Source organism: Lonchura striata, chromosome 1 (genome assembly GCF_046129695.1).
Source record: "Lonchura striata isolate bLonStr1 chromosome 1, bLonStr1.mat, whole genome shotgun sequence".
NCBI classification, from domain to species: Eukaryota; Metazoa; Chordata; class Aves; order Passeriformes; family Estrildidae; genus Lonchura; species Lonchura striata.
In genome coordinates, this window is record NC_134603.1 from 121,311,268 (window position 1) to 121,330,426 (window position 19,159).

At 37.4% G+C, this 19,159-nt stretch overlaps 1 protein-coding gene across 11 annotated transcripts in view; it reads left to right on the forward strand.

The window, feature by feature from the left end:
* The window catches only part of TBC1D5 (TBC1 domain family member 5), a 312,792-nt gene extending 300,113 nt beyond the window's left edge, over positions 1-12,679 (forward strand). For all 11 annotated transcript variants that reach the window (XM_077787221.1, XM_021538132.3, XM_021538130.3 and 8 more), the window contains 3 exons: positions 4,408-4,487; positions 5,240-5,416; positions 11,947-12,679. In XM_077787221.1, coding sequence (XP_077643347.1) covers positions 4,408-4,487; positions 5,240-5,416; positions 11,947-12,240 — 551 coding nt within the window. In that variant the 3' untranslated portion in view covers positions 12,241-12,679. The remainder of the gene's footprint in view (positions 1-4,407; positions 4,488-5,239; positions 5,417-11,946) is intronic.
* Positions 12,680-19,159: the final 6,480 nt, after the last annotated feature.

The window sequence follows — 19,159 nt, forward strand, 5'->3', positions numbered from 1 at the left end:
CAGAGAGCATAAGTTTTCTCTGATTTTCCTGCTAGAAGCTGCTGTGAATTTTTTTCATTGCTATAGATAGCATGTCTTCAGTTTAAAATTTAGCAATTAAATTAGGGAAAGGAAATAGAAATCCTGATTTTTTAAAAAAATTACTTCTACAGTGAGTGTGCATGCAAAGTGATTCACAATTTACCATAACTGTAAGAGCAAGAAATAAAATATATATTTCATCTTAATTTTTAGCTGTTTCAACTGTTGCTAACAAACTCACTACCTGCCACGGTGTTTTTCCATATTTTTTTTAAAATAACATAAATGGAATCAGTTGCATGTTCTGCTCCATAGTTGTAGTTGCATGTAAAGTATATCAAGGCAGCTGATCACAGTCTAACTCAGGAAGTAATTATTGATTTACTGGTCTGGTATCTATCGAACTTAAATATATCTGTTCATTTAAGAATAAATACCCAACATTTATTCTAATCCATTATATAAAAGGCATCCTTTGAGATGTGAATCTGGTTTGAGGGCATCCATCAAAGTGGATAATGTTGCTGACTTCTGAAGAGAACAACTGGTTTAACAGCTCTAGTATTTCTAAGGCTTAGTCAGGCTCACACTCAGGGTATGACAGTTCATTTTGTGATAGTCAGACATTTGTTAGCACTATTCTGAAACAAATCCAGAGTCTTGTAATGGCAGTCTGGTATCTCGTACATCTCACAGCAGTGCTCTAACCACCAGGTGAGAAGTTGCAAAATTCATTTTTTATTTTCCTCTACTAAGAACTTCATTGAATAAAGAAATATTTTATTTTTCTGCAGAAAAAAATTAGCATCACCTAAATAAAATCTTGAAAGAAAGGAAAAAAAAAAAACAATCAAGGCAGTCAGGAGTATTTGACCTTAACCTTTGTTTTCTCTGTACAATAGGATTTTGATAACTTTTGAATAGCAACTGCTATCCCAACAGATGGATATTTATAGCACAGAATCAAACTGGACTCAGTTTTGAATAATATAGAAATCACATAATCTGTTTGTCTGATTCATTGTCTCAATTAAGTTTTTTTAAAGGTAGGAAGGTGTTTTCACTTCCAAATTGACATCTGCAGGGTTTTTTAAAGATAATTACTTTTTTATTAAAAAAAAATAAAAAAAAGCCAGCTGTGAGGTACTGATATAGAGCAGTAGATAAGGAAAAAATCAATATGTGACCAGTTCATTCATATACATGAAGCACTTCTCTCAAAGTACAATAACATCTCCTATGAAGGAAGAATAAATTATACATCTCAGCTTAAAGTAAAAGTCCTTCAGCTGAGTAATATTATATCAATATATATATATATCAGTATAGCACTCTTGAAATAGTATCTTTTAAAGTATTTCCAGTTGCAAGGGTACCTTTTGAGGTACAGAAAGGTAAAATAAGCTTTGTCTGCACTTGGGAACTTATTTTCCCTCTTCATCTCAGCAACTGACTGCCCTCTGAGGTCCCCCCAGCAGTGGAAGGACCTTGGATGAGAGTCCCCAGTGAGGATGCTGTGCCCTGGCACAGCTGTTCACAGGAGAGTAGTTGCAGAGAACATACCATAGCTCCTCTTGCCATCCCTCCTCTTCTTCCCACCTCTTTCCAGTCCATGCGGATTTCAAAGGTGTCCCAGCAGAAGGATGTGATCAAGGAGGCACTCATGCAAAATCACATGCAAAATCCCACATCTCATGCTTTACTCATCTAAGGATTTTTTTTTTTAATTCCTCCATAGTCACCAGCCAGGGAAGAAGAATGAGCACTAATAAATTCGGGTTCCATTTATTTGAAAGTTAAAAAGCTTTGTGTTCAAAAGAGATGAGGGCAGCAGATTAGAAGCCATATGCAGTTCAAGGGCATATTTAAGAAAAGGATTCATTGCCAATTCCACAAGGAATTCTACCTTCCTTCTGTTTCATTGCACTAGAGAAGGACATCCCAATTTATGCCTTTGTGCCTCAGTTGCTACTTACTGGCGGTTTTTCCTACCTTTGCTCCTGATCTTTTTTCCTCTGAAACTAATATTAAAATCTGGCATTAATCTTGCTAAAGTAAATATGTGATGATACAAACATTTCTATTAATTTTTACTGCTGAGTGACTATCATATTCCGTTCATAAGTTTTTAGAAATTTCTCAATGCACTGACTCATCAAACATGGTTTCAGCTGGGTTTTACAGTGATGATAAATTATTTTCCTTATTTTTTTAAATATTGATTCACAAAACATCTCTAAAGGTCAGTAATAATAGTAGAGTATTTCCACATCATGTGGACTACCTTTCAGCTTTTGTTTTCTTGCTCTTGTTTTCCTGATTTTTATATTTTCTCAATTAGTCTTCATCAGGTTGGAGGTTTGCTTTGAATTATTTTCTTGGTCCATCTGCTTAGTTCATGTCCATGCCCGATTTTTTAATGTATGCTTTAATATATGTGGGGATCACACACTATGGAATACTTTCCTTTCTAATGCTGAGAAATGGAAAAGACAGTTGAATTCAGTGATTCAGGCTGTGGTCAAGCATGGCTGTCTTGCCTATGAAGGCTTTGGACTTCTGATGCTTCACATTCTGGACCTTTTACAAGAAGGAAATCATGCATTCTCTGAAATGGTGGAAAACAGAATGTAAGTTGCTCTTTTATAAATAAATATTAATATATTTTACTTACCAAATGGAGGGAACATACAATTTAGATATAAAATTTAAAAATCAAGTAAAATGTTGTAATAATTATGTATTTTCTCAATTCAAGATGCTACGTATTTGCAGAAAGATCTGGTTTTTTTTATTATTTCTGGCCTTCATAATGAAGTGTCTTTCTCATGTAAAATTGTTCAATTGTACAACAATTTGACAATTGTACAACATTGCTGCAGAACATTGCCACTGTAATACAGTAAATAATGTGAGCATAGATCTCCTGGTTCAGGCAGACTGCTTATGCAAAGCTGAGTTATGGTACCTTCACTGATGCTCTTGACCTTGATCACATCACTTTGACTTCTGTCAGCTATTGTCTTTCATGGTTCTAGACTCTTTCATTCCTTCTACATCTCAGATTGCTTTTTAGTGGTTCATTTAGTATTTAGGCATGGATCCTTTCTCCTCTTTGCCGTTTCTGTTCATCCTTTATAGCCATTACTGATTTCTGGCCCAACTCAATTTCAAACTTGTGTTTATACACAAGTTTGAAATCTACCTCTCCACTTCTAATCTTTCTTCTTGCCCTGTCTCCCACATCTCATTATATTGTTATTTATTCTGTAAACACAAAACTCATACCGAATTACTCAATGCTTTTACTTGAAACTTCATATTGTGTCAGAGTTGGCAGTGTCATCGTATTTGTCCTTGTCAGGATCATCTGTTAACAGCAGTTCTGGCTTTTCACTGATTTGGACCCTGAATATGCAGGATGTTGTTAAAAAAAAAACAAATGCAATGTAGGTGTGGCTTAATTGTACAGAGCTCTAATTGTGAAGTACCTGGATAGAGATACTCATGAGCAGCAAAGCATTCTTCCCAGATGAGTGTCACTGAGGGATTTGGGCTCAGTCTGTGTATGTAAGACAGGAGTGGCACAAAGAAGTATCCTGTCATTTTCAGTTGACAGATACCATCTCCTTCTGCCAATCTGTCTCTAGAAATCTCTGCTGTTTTCTTAAAGAGTGGGAAAGCAGGAGCTGGGAGGCCAGAGAATGCAGTTACTTGAATCTCCAGAGTTATCTGGGCTGTGTTGGAGTGTAGTATTGCTTGGGGTTGTTTTCCTGCAAACACGCTATACCAGGGTAGTGAAATGCATCCTTGAAGGACCATGCTGTGGGTATGGAAGGCAAGAGTCTCCAGAAGTGTTGGTACTAACTGCTCCTTCTGTCAAATAAGTTTTGCTGAGCCCTAGGTCTTGTACATAAAAGAAGAGAATAGAAGGGGAAATAAACTTTTTTTAGTCCTTCTATGAAGCATCTGCCGTGGCCATGGGATCAAGATGAACATTGCTGTGCTTCTACATAAACCTCTCTGTGAGATGCATCTGATTTCTCTGTTTCTGAATGCTTTCCAAAGCATTTTCAAGTTCAAAATTGTATGTAGCACAGAGGCTGATGTGGTCTTCTAGGGGCCAGTAGTAGCCCGAGTTCCGTGGTACACAGGGGCAACAGAAAACCTGCAGAGCAGAGCATTACTGGAGGCGTCCTGGCAGCAGTGCCAGGCTCAGGCTGTCCTCACCTGTGCAGATAATAAGATTGTCAGTCTCTAGGTTTGGGTACAGAATTGTGTTTGAAGGTCACAGAAGTTTTTGAAAGTATCAGTCAACAGTAAGTAACAGCACATTTGAGTTTATTTAAAATGTTTTCTCTTTTTATCTTTCTTTTGATGTTACAGGAAATATTCAGGAAGTCATTTTGCAAGAACGCTTGGAAAAAGAAGATGAAATTCTGGTTTCCTTGGCTGGCTTGAAGCAGGTATTACTATTGCTTAGCTTAACCTTCTAGTGCCCTTCAGAACTATTAATCCTTTCTCCTTTTTTCTCCTATTTTATTCTTTCTGTATACTATTGGTTTGTGTTCTTGTAGCTGTTTTACTGGTTCATCAAACCTTGTGGTGTGTTTTTATTTGTAACAATAAAACTCAGCTATAAAGAGTTCAAACAACTTGCACAGTATTTGCAGTGGAGGTTTTGGAGGCCTCAGATCACAACTAAAGAAGTGCAACACAAAGTGCTGGACTTCAGCCACACTATCATTTTTCATAATGCAAAATGCACTTGCTAGACAACAACTACGCCCATGTCCCCATTATTTCATTGTGGCAACACTTGAATATCATTGAATTAAAGGAAAAAATACTACATACATAAAATGAGAATGGTAGCATCTGTGGCTCTGATTATACTGCCCTCTGTTCCCTCAAAATACATTTTATTAAGAGCAATGTGACATATTTTAAACCTTTAATGAGGCAGGAAGTAATCTTAACAGTTTTATTTCCTTTCAATTTCTTGAATAGTTGTTTTCCAGACTCCAATAAAAAACCCATTTCACTGTTATTTCTATCTTTAACCAATATAGGTATGAATATTGACTTGCTTCCTATCTTTGCAAAGCAAATATTTTTAGGGAAATGGCATATGAAAGCAGTCTGCACAGGGCTTTAGAAAATGCAGAGTTCCTCCTAGTTTTTAACTTACAACCTTTCCCTTTCTATTCAACAACAGATCAAGGATATCCTGAAAGGTTCATTGCGTTTCAACCAGAGCCAGCTGGAAGCTGAAGAAAATGAGCAAATCACTATTGCTGATGATCATTACTGTTCCAATAACCAGAACAAAGGGGCAAGTGATGTCCTAAAGGGACCTGTCATGACAAAGCAACAGTTCATCTCAGCACAACAGGTAACATAAAAACGTCTCAAGCAGGCCATTGATGGCCCTCCATTTTTTGGAGACTTCCTCTAGCAGACATTATGTGGGAAACACCAGCATTCCTGGTCCATATGGAGAGTGGGTTAAAAGTGTCTCTCTAGCTACTGCCCTACTCTGATTAATTATTTTTATTGTAGCCTTATAAGATATTTAAGTCTAAGTGTTAGGCAGTGTTTGGGGGGTGTTCTTTCACACTGTTGAATCACAGAATCACAGATTAATTTCCTACAAAAAAATGCAAAAATTGCAGGTAAATGTTCCCATACCAAATGTTCCCACATGATTATTCTCATTGTCCTTGTCCTCCAGGATCCCATTATGTAAGAGCTGATTAACTGCATTGCAGGGTATTCATGGCCTGTGCCAAAAAGGAAATAGCAAGGAGGTTGCTTTTACCTTCTACTTCATTGTATTGACTTTTTCCTTGAATCTGTAAACAATGTTTTCACATACAAAACATACAGTCATAGGAAAAGTTCATAGACGAAGGGCCCTCTCTAAGGGTCAGTCCAACCCAAACATGATCTTAAAAATAAGTACTTTTGTGCCTGCTCATTTCTGTGTTGGAGTTCTATTAAGTCTGCCACCCTGCTGCTGATAACTCACACTCATAAATCAGTGGCAGTACTGTCACCTCAAAGTCTTAACTGAGTCTGCAGTCAGTTCACTTTTGACAAGTGTACTTAGGAACTGCAGGAAATATTTATTCATTTTCAAATAATGATGCAGGGTCATTTTAATTTATAACACACAATCCCCCTGAGTTAGAACACTATGTTAAAAATATATATTTTAATTGTACTACGGTATTAGAGGCAATACCAAGATTTGTTTTTTTATACTGAGTAATGGTGAAGAAAAAAGCTTTGCTAGAGTGTTTTCATTGCTTGCTTAGCTGTTGTCATTACAATCACTATTTTCTGCCATAATAAAGGTATAGGTTAAACTGATACAGCATATTGGACTGTTGATATAATGGCTTCCTATTTTTCCCTTTGATCTCCTGGCATTTTATATTAAGTACCTTTTGTTTTCTTTCCAAAATGGTAAATAATGTTTTTTGATGATTTTTTACATCTAGAAGCTAGAAGGCAGAATGCCATATAACATGGCAGCAAGCTCTGTATGTGGTGTGTGTGGGTGTGTGTGTGTGGTGTGTGGGTGTGAGAGCAGACCCTACTGATGGTGGAGAAGCCTTACTCGGAGGCTGGTCTAAACCATGTATCATGGACGTGGTGGGACTCTTTGGGTATTGAGAGTGGAGCAAGTGAAGCCTGGTCTGCACAGATTTCTCTCCAGTGCAGATTTTCAGGGTGATGTACAAGGAGGTCTGGGCTTAATCCAGTGTGTAGTCAGGGTATCTACATCCAGCCCCAGGAACTGAGCAGCATCCATGACTCCTACAATTTCAAGGCTGCTCATAAGTCAACTATGAGCAATGTGAGTAGAGATTGTACAAGCTAAGCTGCTGCAGAACATTAATGAGGCATTAGCACTGCATGGTTTATGTTTGGAGGTGCAGTACATTCATATGGATTAGCCTCCTCTCCTCTTATCTTTTGTAACTTCCAATTATGATAATGAGCAACAGCACCTCTGATGGAAAGAAAAAGATCAGTGTTAGAAATGGTACTCTAGGAGGACTGGTGGTATCCTTAGTTAGTTAATTAGGGATAGTTTGTCTGTCTAACTACCCCCTAGTTATCTGTGCTGTTTCCAAGCCCTTAGTCTTTAACCACCACACATAAAAATGAATAAAAAGAGGAGAGCTCTGGACCCCTTTTAATAAAACACAGGACAATAGAACTGCAGAATAGTGGACTGTGAAATTAAAGTGTTAATTGATGGGCTCAGTTGTTGGCCCAAACCAGGGCACAGCCCAGGCTTTTAGCTCTGCTGAAGAAAGAGGGCTGCACTGGTGCCCTGGGTCATGCTGGGAGTACTTACAGAGAGCTGCAGGGGGATAAAAAAACAACCACCTCTAGGCATTTTAATGCATTTCTTGCTAAATAAATTTCTACTCTATTTGCATTCGCTGTGACTTTGGTAATGCCTGTAATTCTATTTGGTGTGATTTGTACTGTAGGGATTGTTCTTTGCTGGAGTTATAGGGTTATTTTCTAGGATAGCTGAAACACTTACAGGTGTAGCTTTTCTATAAATGAGATTAAAATCTGGTCTTTTGTGCCTGGTTGTTATATAAGAATAAACTATTTATCATCACAGCTTTTTTAAAAAGTGTTATTCCTCTTTCTTTGTGCCAAAATCCCTTTCTGCAAAATGAGGATAAGGATATAGCCCTTCTTTAGAAAGGAAAGCTGCAAAATTAAAAATGCAAAAAAAAATTAAGATAAAGGCTAAAAGGAATCAAGCATTTTTTGGAATGTTTGGCTTTGGTAGCAGCATGCAGTTGACAAACAGAAGGCTTCTGTTGCTAAATAATGAATGATAATTAACACATTATCTTGCCTTTATGTCTGTTCAAAGAAGGAGGCAAAATGAGCTGCTGTTCTTCTAAGCTTTCTTGATTTGTATCCTTGCATTTAGTTTTAACTCATTCACAGTGTGAAGGCAAATGAAATAAGCCTGGTCCTAGTAGCTGATATTCATCAGGAAAAATTGTTTGGAGAAGCCATATGGCAACGGGCGTAAGGTTGTTAACTTCCAAAGCTACTGGAAGTATAATTCTGTCATTTTTCATTTATTCAGTAGTGGCAGCAGATGGGAGAAAACATGCTTCACGTCAGCATGAGTTTCCTGAAACAGAAACAGGCAAAAGAAGAAGGAAGGAGGTATTTTACCTCTGGAAATATCAGTTCCAAAATACAAGTGTATGCTAGGGATAGGCAAAGATTTACAGACAGCCCTTTTATAGGATTTTGGGGTCAATATCTCTGCTTTGCTGCTTCTCTGTTACTTCAGTGAGCCATAGGTCTTAACCAAACCAAAAAGCGTGGGTGGCGTGAAGAGTACTGTTGGGAAGCTCAACATTAGCAAGAAGGAATTGGGATGAGTGGTTTTCTGTATTAAAAAGCAAGATGCTTTTCCAGCTGCACTAGGGAACGCTCTTGAAAGCAGAATTTGGGAAACTGGGGAGTGCCAGAAACAAAAATACTGATCTTGCTGGGCAAGTGTTTCACTAAGCAAGATCTGTGTCACCCTACGCAAGGTGGAGGTGTGAGGGCTGTGAGGACTGAAATAAAGAATTCTTGATAGCTTGGAATAATAGTGTATAATTTTGAAAAATGAGGCAGTACTGCATTCCCTGAGAGCTTTTAAATAGAAGTGTGGAAAGAGGCCAGGTGAATTATGTGGCAGTGGTTGTTTAGAGGAATGTGTATTTCTGTTGTACAGGGTGGGGGGATGGAAACAAAGTTCTGAAATTTTGACTATGGTATTTAGAGCTCCCAAAAAAGTATCAATACAGGCTGGAAGATTAGGGATTGAAAACAGCCCTGCTTGAGAAGGACTAGGGAATATTAGTGGATGAGAGGACATTTCCCAAATGGGCACTTGAGCCCAGAAATCCAACTGTACTCTGGGCTGCATCCAAAGCAGTGAGGCCAGCAGATCAAAGGTGGTGATTCTGCCCCTCTGCTCCCCTCTGGTGAGATCCCCCTGGAGCAATGCATCCAGCTCTGGGTCCCCAGCAGAAAAAGGACATGGGCCTGTTGGATCGATTCCAGAGCAGTGGGACAAAGATGATTAGACAGCTGGATCACCTCTCCTATGAAGACAGGCTGAGAGAGTTGGTGATTTTCAGCCTGGAGAAGAGAAGGCTCCAGGGAGACCTAATTGTGACCATTTCGTAATGAAGGAGGGGCTTAAATGAGAGATAGAGACAAATTTCTTAGCAGGGCCTGTTATAATAGGACAAGGGGCAATGATTTTTAACTGAAATAGTTAGAATTTAAATTGTTTAATCTAAAATGGTTTAGATTGGATCTGAGGAAGAAATTTTTTTTATGATGAGGATGGTGTGATACATTGGAACAGTTTTTCCAGAGAGGTGGTGGTGCCCCATCCCTGGAAACATTGATGGTCCAGTTGGACAGGGCTCTCAGCAGTGTGCTCTAGTTGAAGATGTCTCTGTGCCTCACTGTGGGAGTTGGACTATGTGACCTTTAAAGGTCCTTCCAACCCAAACTATTCTGTGATTGTGTGTTGGTGGAGCCTGTTGGTTGTGCGCTGCCTGTGTCCTCAGCCCCCTGGTGATGGCAGCTGACTCACTGACAGCTCATGAAGACAGCATTTCAAACAGACAAGATGAAAGCAAAAGGCTAATTGCTAACAAATTATGCCTCAGCTCAGAAGTGTTTAAACAGTGAAGTATCTCTCCTAGTAGGATAGAACTCTGTGGTTTTAACTTCATGGAAACTGCTTGAAGTTTCTGACATTTGAACTACTCTGGTTCTGCATGTATCAGGAGGGTTGGAGATCAATTTTGATAACACTCAGAAAAGGCTAGTTGTTGATCTTTCTAAAACCAATCTGTTCGGCTTTGTGTTAATTTTATTAAGACTTCTGTGAAAAGGGAGTTACTACCAAAAATAATGGATGTCAATTTCTGTCAATGTTATGACTGTCTTACATTGGGAGAGGTAAAATTTTGGACTCCAGATACTTCCATTTGAATTGTGAAGTATTAAAATTAGTTCATTACAAAACAGAATATTAAATGTTATTAAACCTATAGTAATACTAGTTATATAATATTATTAGACCTGCATACTTGTAGATAACACAAAAATTATAAATTATGAGAACGAGATATTCCAGAATTTTCTAGAAAGGGAGATATTTGAATCCTTATTAATATAAATATGGGCAAAATTCTGTATTTTAATATATTTTCCCATTCAGCTGATATTTCTCTTTATTGTGACTTCTGATAATTTTTAATGACTATCCAAATGACAACCAAAGACTTCCAGCTCCCTCATTTCATTCTTACAGTCATTCATAATCACAGGTGGATTTTGCTTCTGAGCTACAAGAACATTCTGATCTATATTCAGTAATCAAAACAAGAAAATAATTTTCAGCTGTAATAATAAATTTTCCTAAATTAATTTTGCTGGTGGTCATGGATTCTGTAACTGCAGTTATGGCTGATGCTTGTAGTACTCCAGTTTTATATACCATACTGTAGACTTATCTTTATCTCATTCAGATTATTCCTGGTTTTTTTCTTTTCTGTAACTGCTTGTTTTTTGGTTTTTTTTCCTTTCTTTTTGTGGAAAGGTCACAGGTGTAGGGCTTGTATTGCCACAAATGAGGGTGCAAATTTCCCTTTACTTTTCCTTTTTCTCAGTCTTGCATTCATATAAGCAAATATATTGGTTTTGGCATCACACCACTTCAGGATGCTTGTACCTACAGGCTGTTTGGCAGGTTGCATTATTACTCTGAAAAAAACCTGTGTGGAATCAACCAAGAAAGCAGTCATGTTCATGCCAGAGGAGCATAGCACTAGACTGGAGCTGAATGCAGCTCTTGCAGCAGGAAACAAATTGTTGTCCATTTGAGCTACAACCAAGCTAAAAGACTGCCAGTTGTCAACAAGTGAGAAATCCCACTCTACTGTGTATGGCAGTCTCCCTTTCTAATTACATATAGCTCTGACTGGAAAAGCTGGGATTCTGAGTGTGGCTAGTATAATGGGATATAAGATTGAGACTTCATAGAGTTTTCTAATGCTCTGATGTATGGTCTTGAGTTACTACCTAAGTGCTCAAGGACACATATTTCCCAAGGTCTAAGAAGACAGAACTGGGATTCCCAGACCCTCATTTTCTGGAAGAGTTAGGAAATAGTCAACAACACTAACCCTGGAAGCTCCGGCAGCCCTGATTTTTTGGACCCAAGCTGGTGCACACTAAACCAGGTCTGTGGGTGGTTCAGATTTCACAAGTCAGGGTTTTACTCAGAAATTTTGTATCAAACCATTCTCCTGACAAGCTCCAAAATGCTATTGTACATGCAAACCAGCAAAAAAAATCTCAAAAGTACTTCACTAAATGCTACAGGAACTTACTGTAATTGCTTAATCTTTGCAGCTGTTATATCTTTTATGCTTGGCTGCTGTGGTCACTATGTGGATGCACTGTGATGATGTCTGATGTAAGACTGTTAGGCCAAAAAAAGTATTTTAGAGTGTTACATTTTATGCTTTTTTAAATTAGCTCAGTTGGTCAGAGCATGGTGCTTATATGCCAAGGTTGTGGGTTTGATATCTGTGTGGGCCATTCACTTTAGAGCTGGGCTCGATGATCCTTGTGAGTCCCTTCCAGTTCAGAATATTCTGTGATTCTGTGAAATAACAAATCATGTCATCCAAAGTTAATATCCACTGTATTTTTCACTTTTTTAGTCGTTGCTACTTCTGGATAATAATTATTCCTTTGTCCCATTCCCATGTGACTGACATGCTTCATAAGCCTTATTATATGATAATACTGGTGCTTACTTCAAGTCTTTTCTGTGCCATTGTTTCACAGACTACAACTGACCTGAGCACTTGTGAGAGCAAGAGTGCTGATGACTATATTATGGTTTCCAAAGAAGAGGAGAGAAGTAAAAGTGCTGTTCCAGAGCCGGTGCAGGCCCTTCAGGCACACAAGGAGGCAGCGGTGAAGCCAGAAGCTCCATCTCGTTCTTCTTTGGTATTTTCTGACCCTCTGATGGGTTCCATTTCAGCCTCCTCCAGCAACCTGAGCTCCAGCCCTGATGACGACAGTAGTAATAACAGCAAAGATTCTGACTTTGCTATTGTCAGCCCACTGGACATCTAAAGAAACAGGTTGGGAGAGTTTGGGAAATCTGTCATTACAACTCAGCTCTAATTTCTGTGATTCTACGGGTTGGACAGTTCTTTGGATTACAAGGGCAGAAAATAGATAAAGGTAGCCCATTTCAGCTGTCAAAACCCTAAATTAAAATAAAAAGGCAAGCAAAATTTGCTACTTTAAAAAAATAATATATACATTTTAATAACTGCCTTAAATAAAGACCCAGTAAAACCCAGTTCTAATATAAAGTTATTATTATTAATTATGCTGTTATCCTACTTAGGAGCTTTGTTACTATAGAACTGTTGCTTTCCAAAAACATAGAATAGTATGTGCTAGGTACCATAATGGAAATGTGTGGATACTTGGCATCAGACCTGAAGCAGCAAAGACAGGCTAGATTTAATATTGTCCTTTTACAAAATATGCTTGACTGTGTTTTCTCTGTTTCTTCAGAGACTGTGATTAGAGAAGTAGGGAATGAGTATCAAAAATATTAAAAAGCATCATCCTGTTAGTTCTCGCTTGAGGAATCCTAGTTTCTTCATTTTCATCCTGCAATAGCCTGAGGTGTGTTCAGGAGAGGTTTGTGTAGTTGTTCCTCAGTGCTTACAGGAGACTTATGTGACAAACTCCTTGAGAATGGGAACCTACACAACAGAGCCTTATTTGCCTTTCTCTACTTTTTCCCCTTGAGAGTTCCCAGCTCACCTCTTTCATTCTTTATCTTTGTCTACTTTTACTTCCCCTGGCATGATTTTTTTTGAATTTTACTCAGACTACCCCAGTTAAAAAATAGGTGCAAGGGAAATAACAGTGTTTCATAGTGTAGACCTGAGCTGGTTGAACTAAAGCTAGCCAGAGTATGGTAACTTACCAGGGAAGGTTGCAAAGTGAAGTGAATTAAAAGCACTTTATGTCTCATTGCTATTATCTTCTATAGACTCTGTTTACATATATTCCTATATGATTTCCATATTTCTAATCACAAGAAACATAATGGTGCAGCAGCATTAACCAACAGAAAGTTTATAATTAACTCTGTTACATATTCTTCTATGGAAAAGTGCATTTTTTTTTCCCATCAAGTCCACAGTACATTTAGTAACAGCTTTTTTCAAGTAGATAAGGGAGGGCTTTCTGTACTTTCTGATCCATTTAACCTCTGTTGGAATTCACAAAACAAAACTGGTGGTGAGTAGACCACTCCTCTTGCAGGACCTACACAGAGTTAGCTTGTGGAAAGAACATTAGTATGTCACTCTGTCACAGCAGCCAAAAAAAAAAGCATTATTTGCTTTTAAGATGCATATACATTATACCATGCAATAACTTCCTATTTGCATGGCAAAGCTTGTGTTTGTTCAAAGTCATGAAATTGTAGTTATTTGCTGCTTAGTCTGTAATTGTAAATGAAGTACTGTGTCCCAAAGATGAGGTGACATGTGATTTGCTGGTCTTAGATTTTACAAGATCTGCGTCGGTGACTGAAGAGTTAATTGTCATGTAATTAGATGGTAGCTGCCATCCTTACATGTTCAAAAGCCACCATGTAGTTCTTCAGAGATTAACTGTGCCTTGTTAAATGTTAAAATACTAGAAAGTTGTGAGCAGGCATAGCATCACACCTCTCTGCAACAGAGTGATGCAAACAGTCAGATGACTATTTAGATGAAAGATAATAACATTTTGGAGAGGTGTTTATTTTGGTGTCATTTTAAGCTTCATGAAAGATCACTTTGGAATTAAGTATGCATGCCTGTCTCCAGTTTATTTTATTACCTTGAGTTTGCATGAATGCCAGGGGACTGGGTGTGTGGTTGATTTGCTTAGGTCTTTCAAGCTTTTCTAGCCTTAACATATGCAGCAAGGCTTGTGGCTCCATCAGCAAAAGGTGGCTGTTGAAGAAGTACCTGTGGAAAGAGGAAGGAAATATTCTGGGGACAGCAAGAAAAGTTTTATATTCTGTGATACATAAATCTTCAAAGATTCCAGTAGCTTGGCAGGAGAAAATGTTTTTACTTCTTTTTTATTTTTTTTAAGCATATCAGTCTTTTGATTTCTATTCTAGTAAGTTGTTTCAGGGATCACATTGCTATTTTCTTGAACAGTCTCATTGCCAATGGAAGAGTGTGATTTGTACAGGTTTTTTATTTTTGTAAATGAGTTGTATCTTTAATGTTGCATATTTTAAAAAGTAGTGAAAGTATATAAAGATTTGGGGAGTTTCTAAGAAGAATCAGTGAATACCTATAAGCTGAATGCATATCATGCCACGTGATATGATAAAAATCTTCCAAAGCGGAGAGATGATTATACAAATAAGATCAGAGTAACTCCAGTAAATGAATCTGGTTTGGTTGTACCATGTCCTTTTACATCTAAAATATGTTTTCTCTGAAATTTGATCATAGTGCAGAGATAATTAGAAGTATTTTATTATATTCATTAAGTTAAAAACTTGTAAGTTAGATAAAATGTCAGATCATCACCCTGTTTTGTGTTAAGAATATACTGAAAGAGAAATTGTCATTTAAAATACAAGATTACTCTTTTTCTTTGGAAATGACCTGCTCGTAATGTTCCTGGATAACAATAATCAGATAGAAAAACTATAAGCATTGCAAATTGCTGATAAAAACTGATGCAGCATTAAGACTGCTGATCTGAGACTGTTTTACTGTATCTCACATCTGTAATTTATTACTTTAAGGTCTCTTGCATGTCATGTCAGTTGTATGTACTGCAGAAAGGCAGTATCATATTTTGACTGGGTATTGATTTAGTTGTGGAGCTTTGTATCTTTACTCTGGAAGAACATTTAGCCTGCTTTATTAAAGAAAGAATTAACAAACTTTCTGGGTTGTGTTTGTGCTGTTTTCTCAAAAAAGAGGGAAAGCTTTTTGGCTAGAATACTGGAAGTATAATTTCTGAGAACTAGGATGATTAAAACTTTAAAACTCTATATAAGCACAAAGTTTATTAATACTTTAATCAGATTTTATGTATGTCATCCAGGGAATAAACTGCTTGTCATTTATCTCAACTAAACATTATAGAATATTTCCTGTTTTACAAAATTTTTTGTATCTGAAAATGAACCAGTATATAACTATTTACCATGACGTAACTTCTCTGTAATTTCATGAAGCTCAGTATAGTGTCATCATTGTGTCTCAATAACCATGCTGGTATCTGTACAGTACATTTCTGAATCTCTATACTTGAATTCACATTCTGAACTCTTTCCCATGATTCTCCAGTATGTTCTCTTTAAATGGCATAGAGGCAACTATTTTAAAGATTATATTTCAGACTTAAGGTGTGTTTGTACCTGGCAGTCACAATGTCATCAATTCAAATACATCCTAATGTGAACAGATTTTCAAATTCTTAATGTCAGCCTTTAAATAATACTTTTGATTTTGTGCTGCATGTGTTGGTCTAGAATGAATGGTTCTAATGATTTATTAGACTTGAAAAGGTACAATTTCATAAAATAAACTTAATTTGGCTACAGAATAGTAATTACACTGTCTTGTAATCTGTGCTGTTCTTTTGAGAGTAATTATATACGGTCTGTGCATTAGTGTTTGCTGTGTCCCCCAATCTGCTAGACTCTGCCTTTAGTAGTTAGCTAAATTTAGAGATGAAAGAGCATGAAAAAAGGTCATTAGAGTAACAGCAACTTGAAGCATGCACACAGGCAACTTGCTGTCCTGCTTCTCACAACTTATTTAACCACTGAAATGGTAAGGGAGGTTTTAGGCATGTGGGAGGATCCTGCAAGAGGCAAAGTGCTTGACTGTAGAAACAGACAATGAGCTGGAAGGGATGCATCTTGAGACTCTGAAGTTATGGGTTCTTTAGGGCAGGAACCATGTTTTTCTCTGATGTTGTACAACACAAACACTGTCAAAATTAGGATAACAATAATAATTATATACTCATTATTTCACCACATTTTCCTCTTTCAAAACTGCAAGCTAGATTTAATCCAGTAACTCAGCTGATAGCAGCAGTGTTGGAGCAGCAGAATCTGGTCCTACGCTGCTGAAGTAAGTGCAGATGAGGAGCAGTAGTTTAAATAAATAAATTAAAACCAGAGAAACCTCACACCAGAAACAGGACTATAATATTGCCAAATACAAAAAAGGATAATTTTTTTTCCAGATATATACAAAGTATAAAAGGTATTTTCCAAACTGTGCTTCAGGTAGCACTGTGTAACTTGTTTGACTACGCCAGGTAGGTTTGTGCAAACGTATCTTTGTTTTTAACTTGTAAAAGCCTAGCTGATGCTAGGATGTGGGAAGTATTAAAATATATCATCTGCAGAGGGTTCTATTTTCTATGAATGGTAAGAATTTGATCCTTCAAATCCTGCTGATTTAACACTTTTACTGTCTTCCATGGTAACAACATAAAAAACTGTAATAATTTCCAGAGATCTGATGGAAACTCCACTGCTTAAGTCATCACATGCAGTTGTAGAGCTTTGAGCTGAGAAAGTTTTCACATCCTTGCGCCTTTGACTGTGAGCTTTGAGAACTGTAGCAAAACCAGATGTGTCTGAATTTTTAACTCATACAAAGAAGCATTTGAAGATATTACAATTATCATGTCAGTATTTGAGACTTACTGGACTATAAATGCTACATAGTTTCAGGATGGAAGATTAGTTGTCAAAATATCTTGACTGCCCACCTGCTGTGTTAATTGAATTCAGCAGATGGGGGATATAGCAGCATTTCCAGACCATCATTAAACTGCCCTTTCAAATAAGAGTATATCAAGCAAACAGATATTAGAAGGCAGATTGTCAGTGGTGTCATACAGCTTTCTGGATGATATATATATCTCTCTGCAATAGTCAGGAACATGTATCATTTCTGTCCACAAATGGAGGGGCTTGCAACATTCTGGAACACGTGGCAGAAAATGTAAGTGAATGTGAGCCTGTTCATAAAAACATTTTTAAAACTTCAAGGATTAGGATACACCAAAACTATTTTTAAAATATAAAATAAATACATACAAAGCTTATTTAGGCTTGCAAAGATTATCAGGTCTCAAAAATGTTTCGTTTCATTTAGAGAAATTCGATGGGATTCCAGCCTTCAGGTGATAGCACAGGGTGACTTACAGAAGCACCTATAGGAGGTTGGGACTGCAATGAACTTCTTGTGCTTCAGACCTGAAACTTTCAAATTCTGGAGAACATTAATTCCAGTATGTAAGCAATGAATTGCACATGTTTACTAAGTTGCAAAGAAGTCATGATGGGGGAATTCCTCAGCAGACCCCCTTTCCAAACTTCTTTTGTTCTCATTTCCCACAGTGAAGCCCATCTGACAATTTTGTGATACCCATAAAAACTTCAGCTGTTTCATCTTCTGGAATAACTGAATTTTCAGTCACTGTGACCAAAGTTAGCTGTTAATCATCTCTGGACTCTAATACCCTATGCCTGCAGCCTGGCCACCAGCCCAACAAGTGTGCTTCTTGTTCTCATGTAAAATCTGAAATCTTATCAAAATGTCACAATACTTCTGCGGCAGGTGGTATCCATATTCAGTCCTCATTACTTCCCTGGGGTAAACTTTATTGCAAGTTTTATTGCCTAATATTTTTTCTAGCCATACTTCCATTGTAATTCTTACAATCAAGAAAAAAATAGAAGATCTTGGCTTCGCTCAAAAATACTTGGCTTTTTCTTTTCTGCCTCTACTGGTAAAGTCTCCTTGCTGAGCATTTTTGGTTCTGTTTCTTGTAAAACAGCCTATGTATATTTATACTGCTTGTGGGGTACTGATATATGTTTTCTTTAAAAATGCTGAAACAAAACATTTGATTCCTCCAAACTTTTTCTCATAATAAATGGGACTTGAATTAAGCATAAACTTAAAAAAGAACTATGAACAGGAATAGTGTCTGTTTTCAATTTCTAGAAAACATCTTTTAGTAAACACACTGGGGGGCAAATAATGCACTCTACCAAAGTATCCATTTTCTTTTTAAAAAAAAAATTAAATTCACTATTCCACCTGGTGAAACCATGGAGAGGGAGAGCTCTATGTGGGGCAGGGTGCTCCTGGGCACAGGGGAAGGTGGCCCATGGTTGTGCTTGGAGGAAATGCAAGACACCCAAGGCCTTGCCACACTGGCATGTGTTCCCAGGTCTGGAGTATGGGAAGACCTATTCTTGTGCAGGGAACACAGACTGCAGTGTTACTGGACAGATGGAGGATCAGAAGATGCAAATTAGTGTGTTTTACCTTCCATGGATCTTTAAGCTTCAGAGGAAATAAAAACAGGAAAGCAATTGCAAGCATCATTAACTGTGCTGGCATTGCAGTCACTGAAATATGCTTTCCTCAGTGTTTTCTTTCTGTGGGATGCAAATTTTGCATTGTAGAGGGGCTTATAAAGAGCAAATAAAAATCTATTTTTTTCATATTCTGACATTTTTGCTGTATGTGAATATTATGGGGTTTTATTATTGGTGTATATGCACATAGGGGTTGCAGCAACTTCCCTCCTCTCTCCTCCATGTATCAGACATTCTGAAGGAAGCCAAAGAAAAGAGAGAGAGACAGAGCATCTTTAAAATTCTTGTAATCTAAGTGCTGAGTTTTTATGTGATGGTATTAGTATGCTTGGTAGCTTGTACTGAGTAGAAAACCAATGTCTATTAAAATATGCTGGAGAGAGAAAAAGCATCTACAATTTTTCATCTACATGAGCACTGTGTGTTTCGCTAGTGTTTGTTAAGTTGCATCTGGCCTTACTGGAGGAAGTTATATGATGAGTATGCCTTCTGCAAGTTTTGGGTTTTGTTAAAGAAATAAAATCAGTACTTGCTTGTGCATATAAGATTTCTTATTGTTTTCTAAAATGTTTGTTCTCTGAAAATACCTTT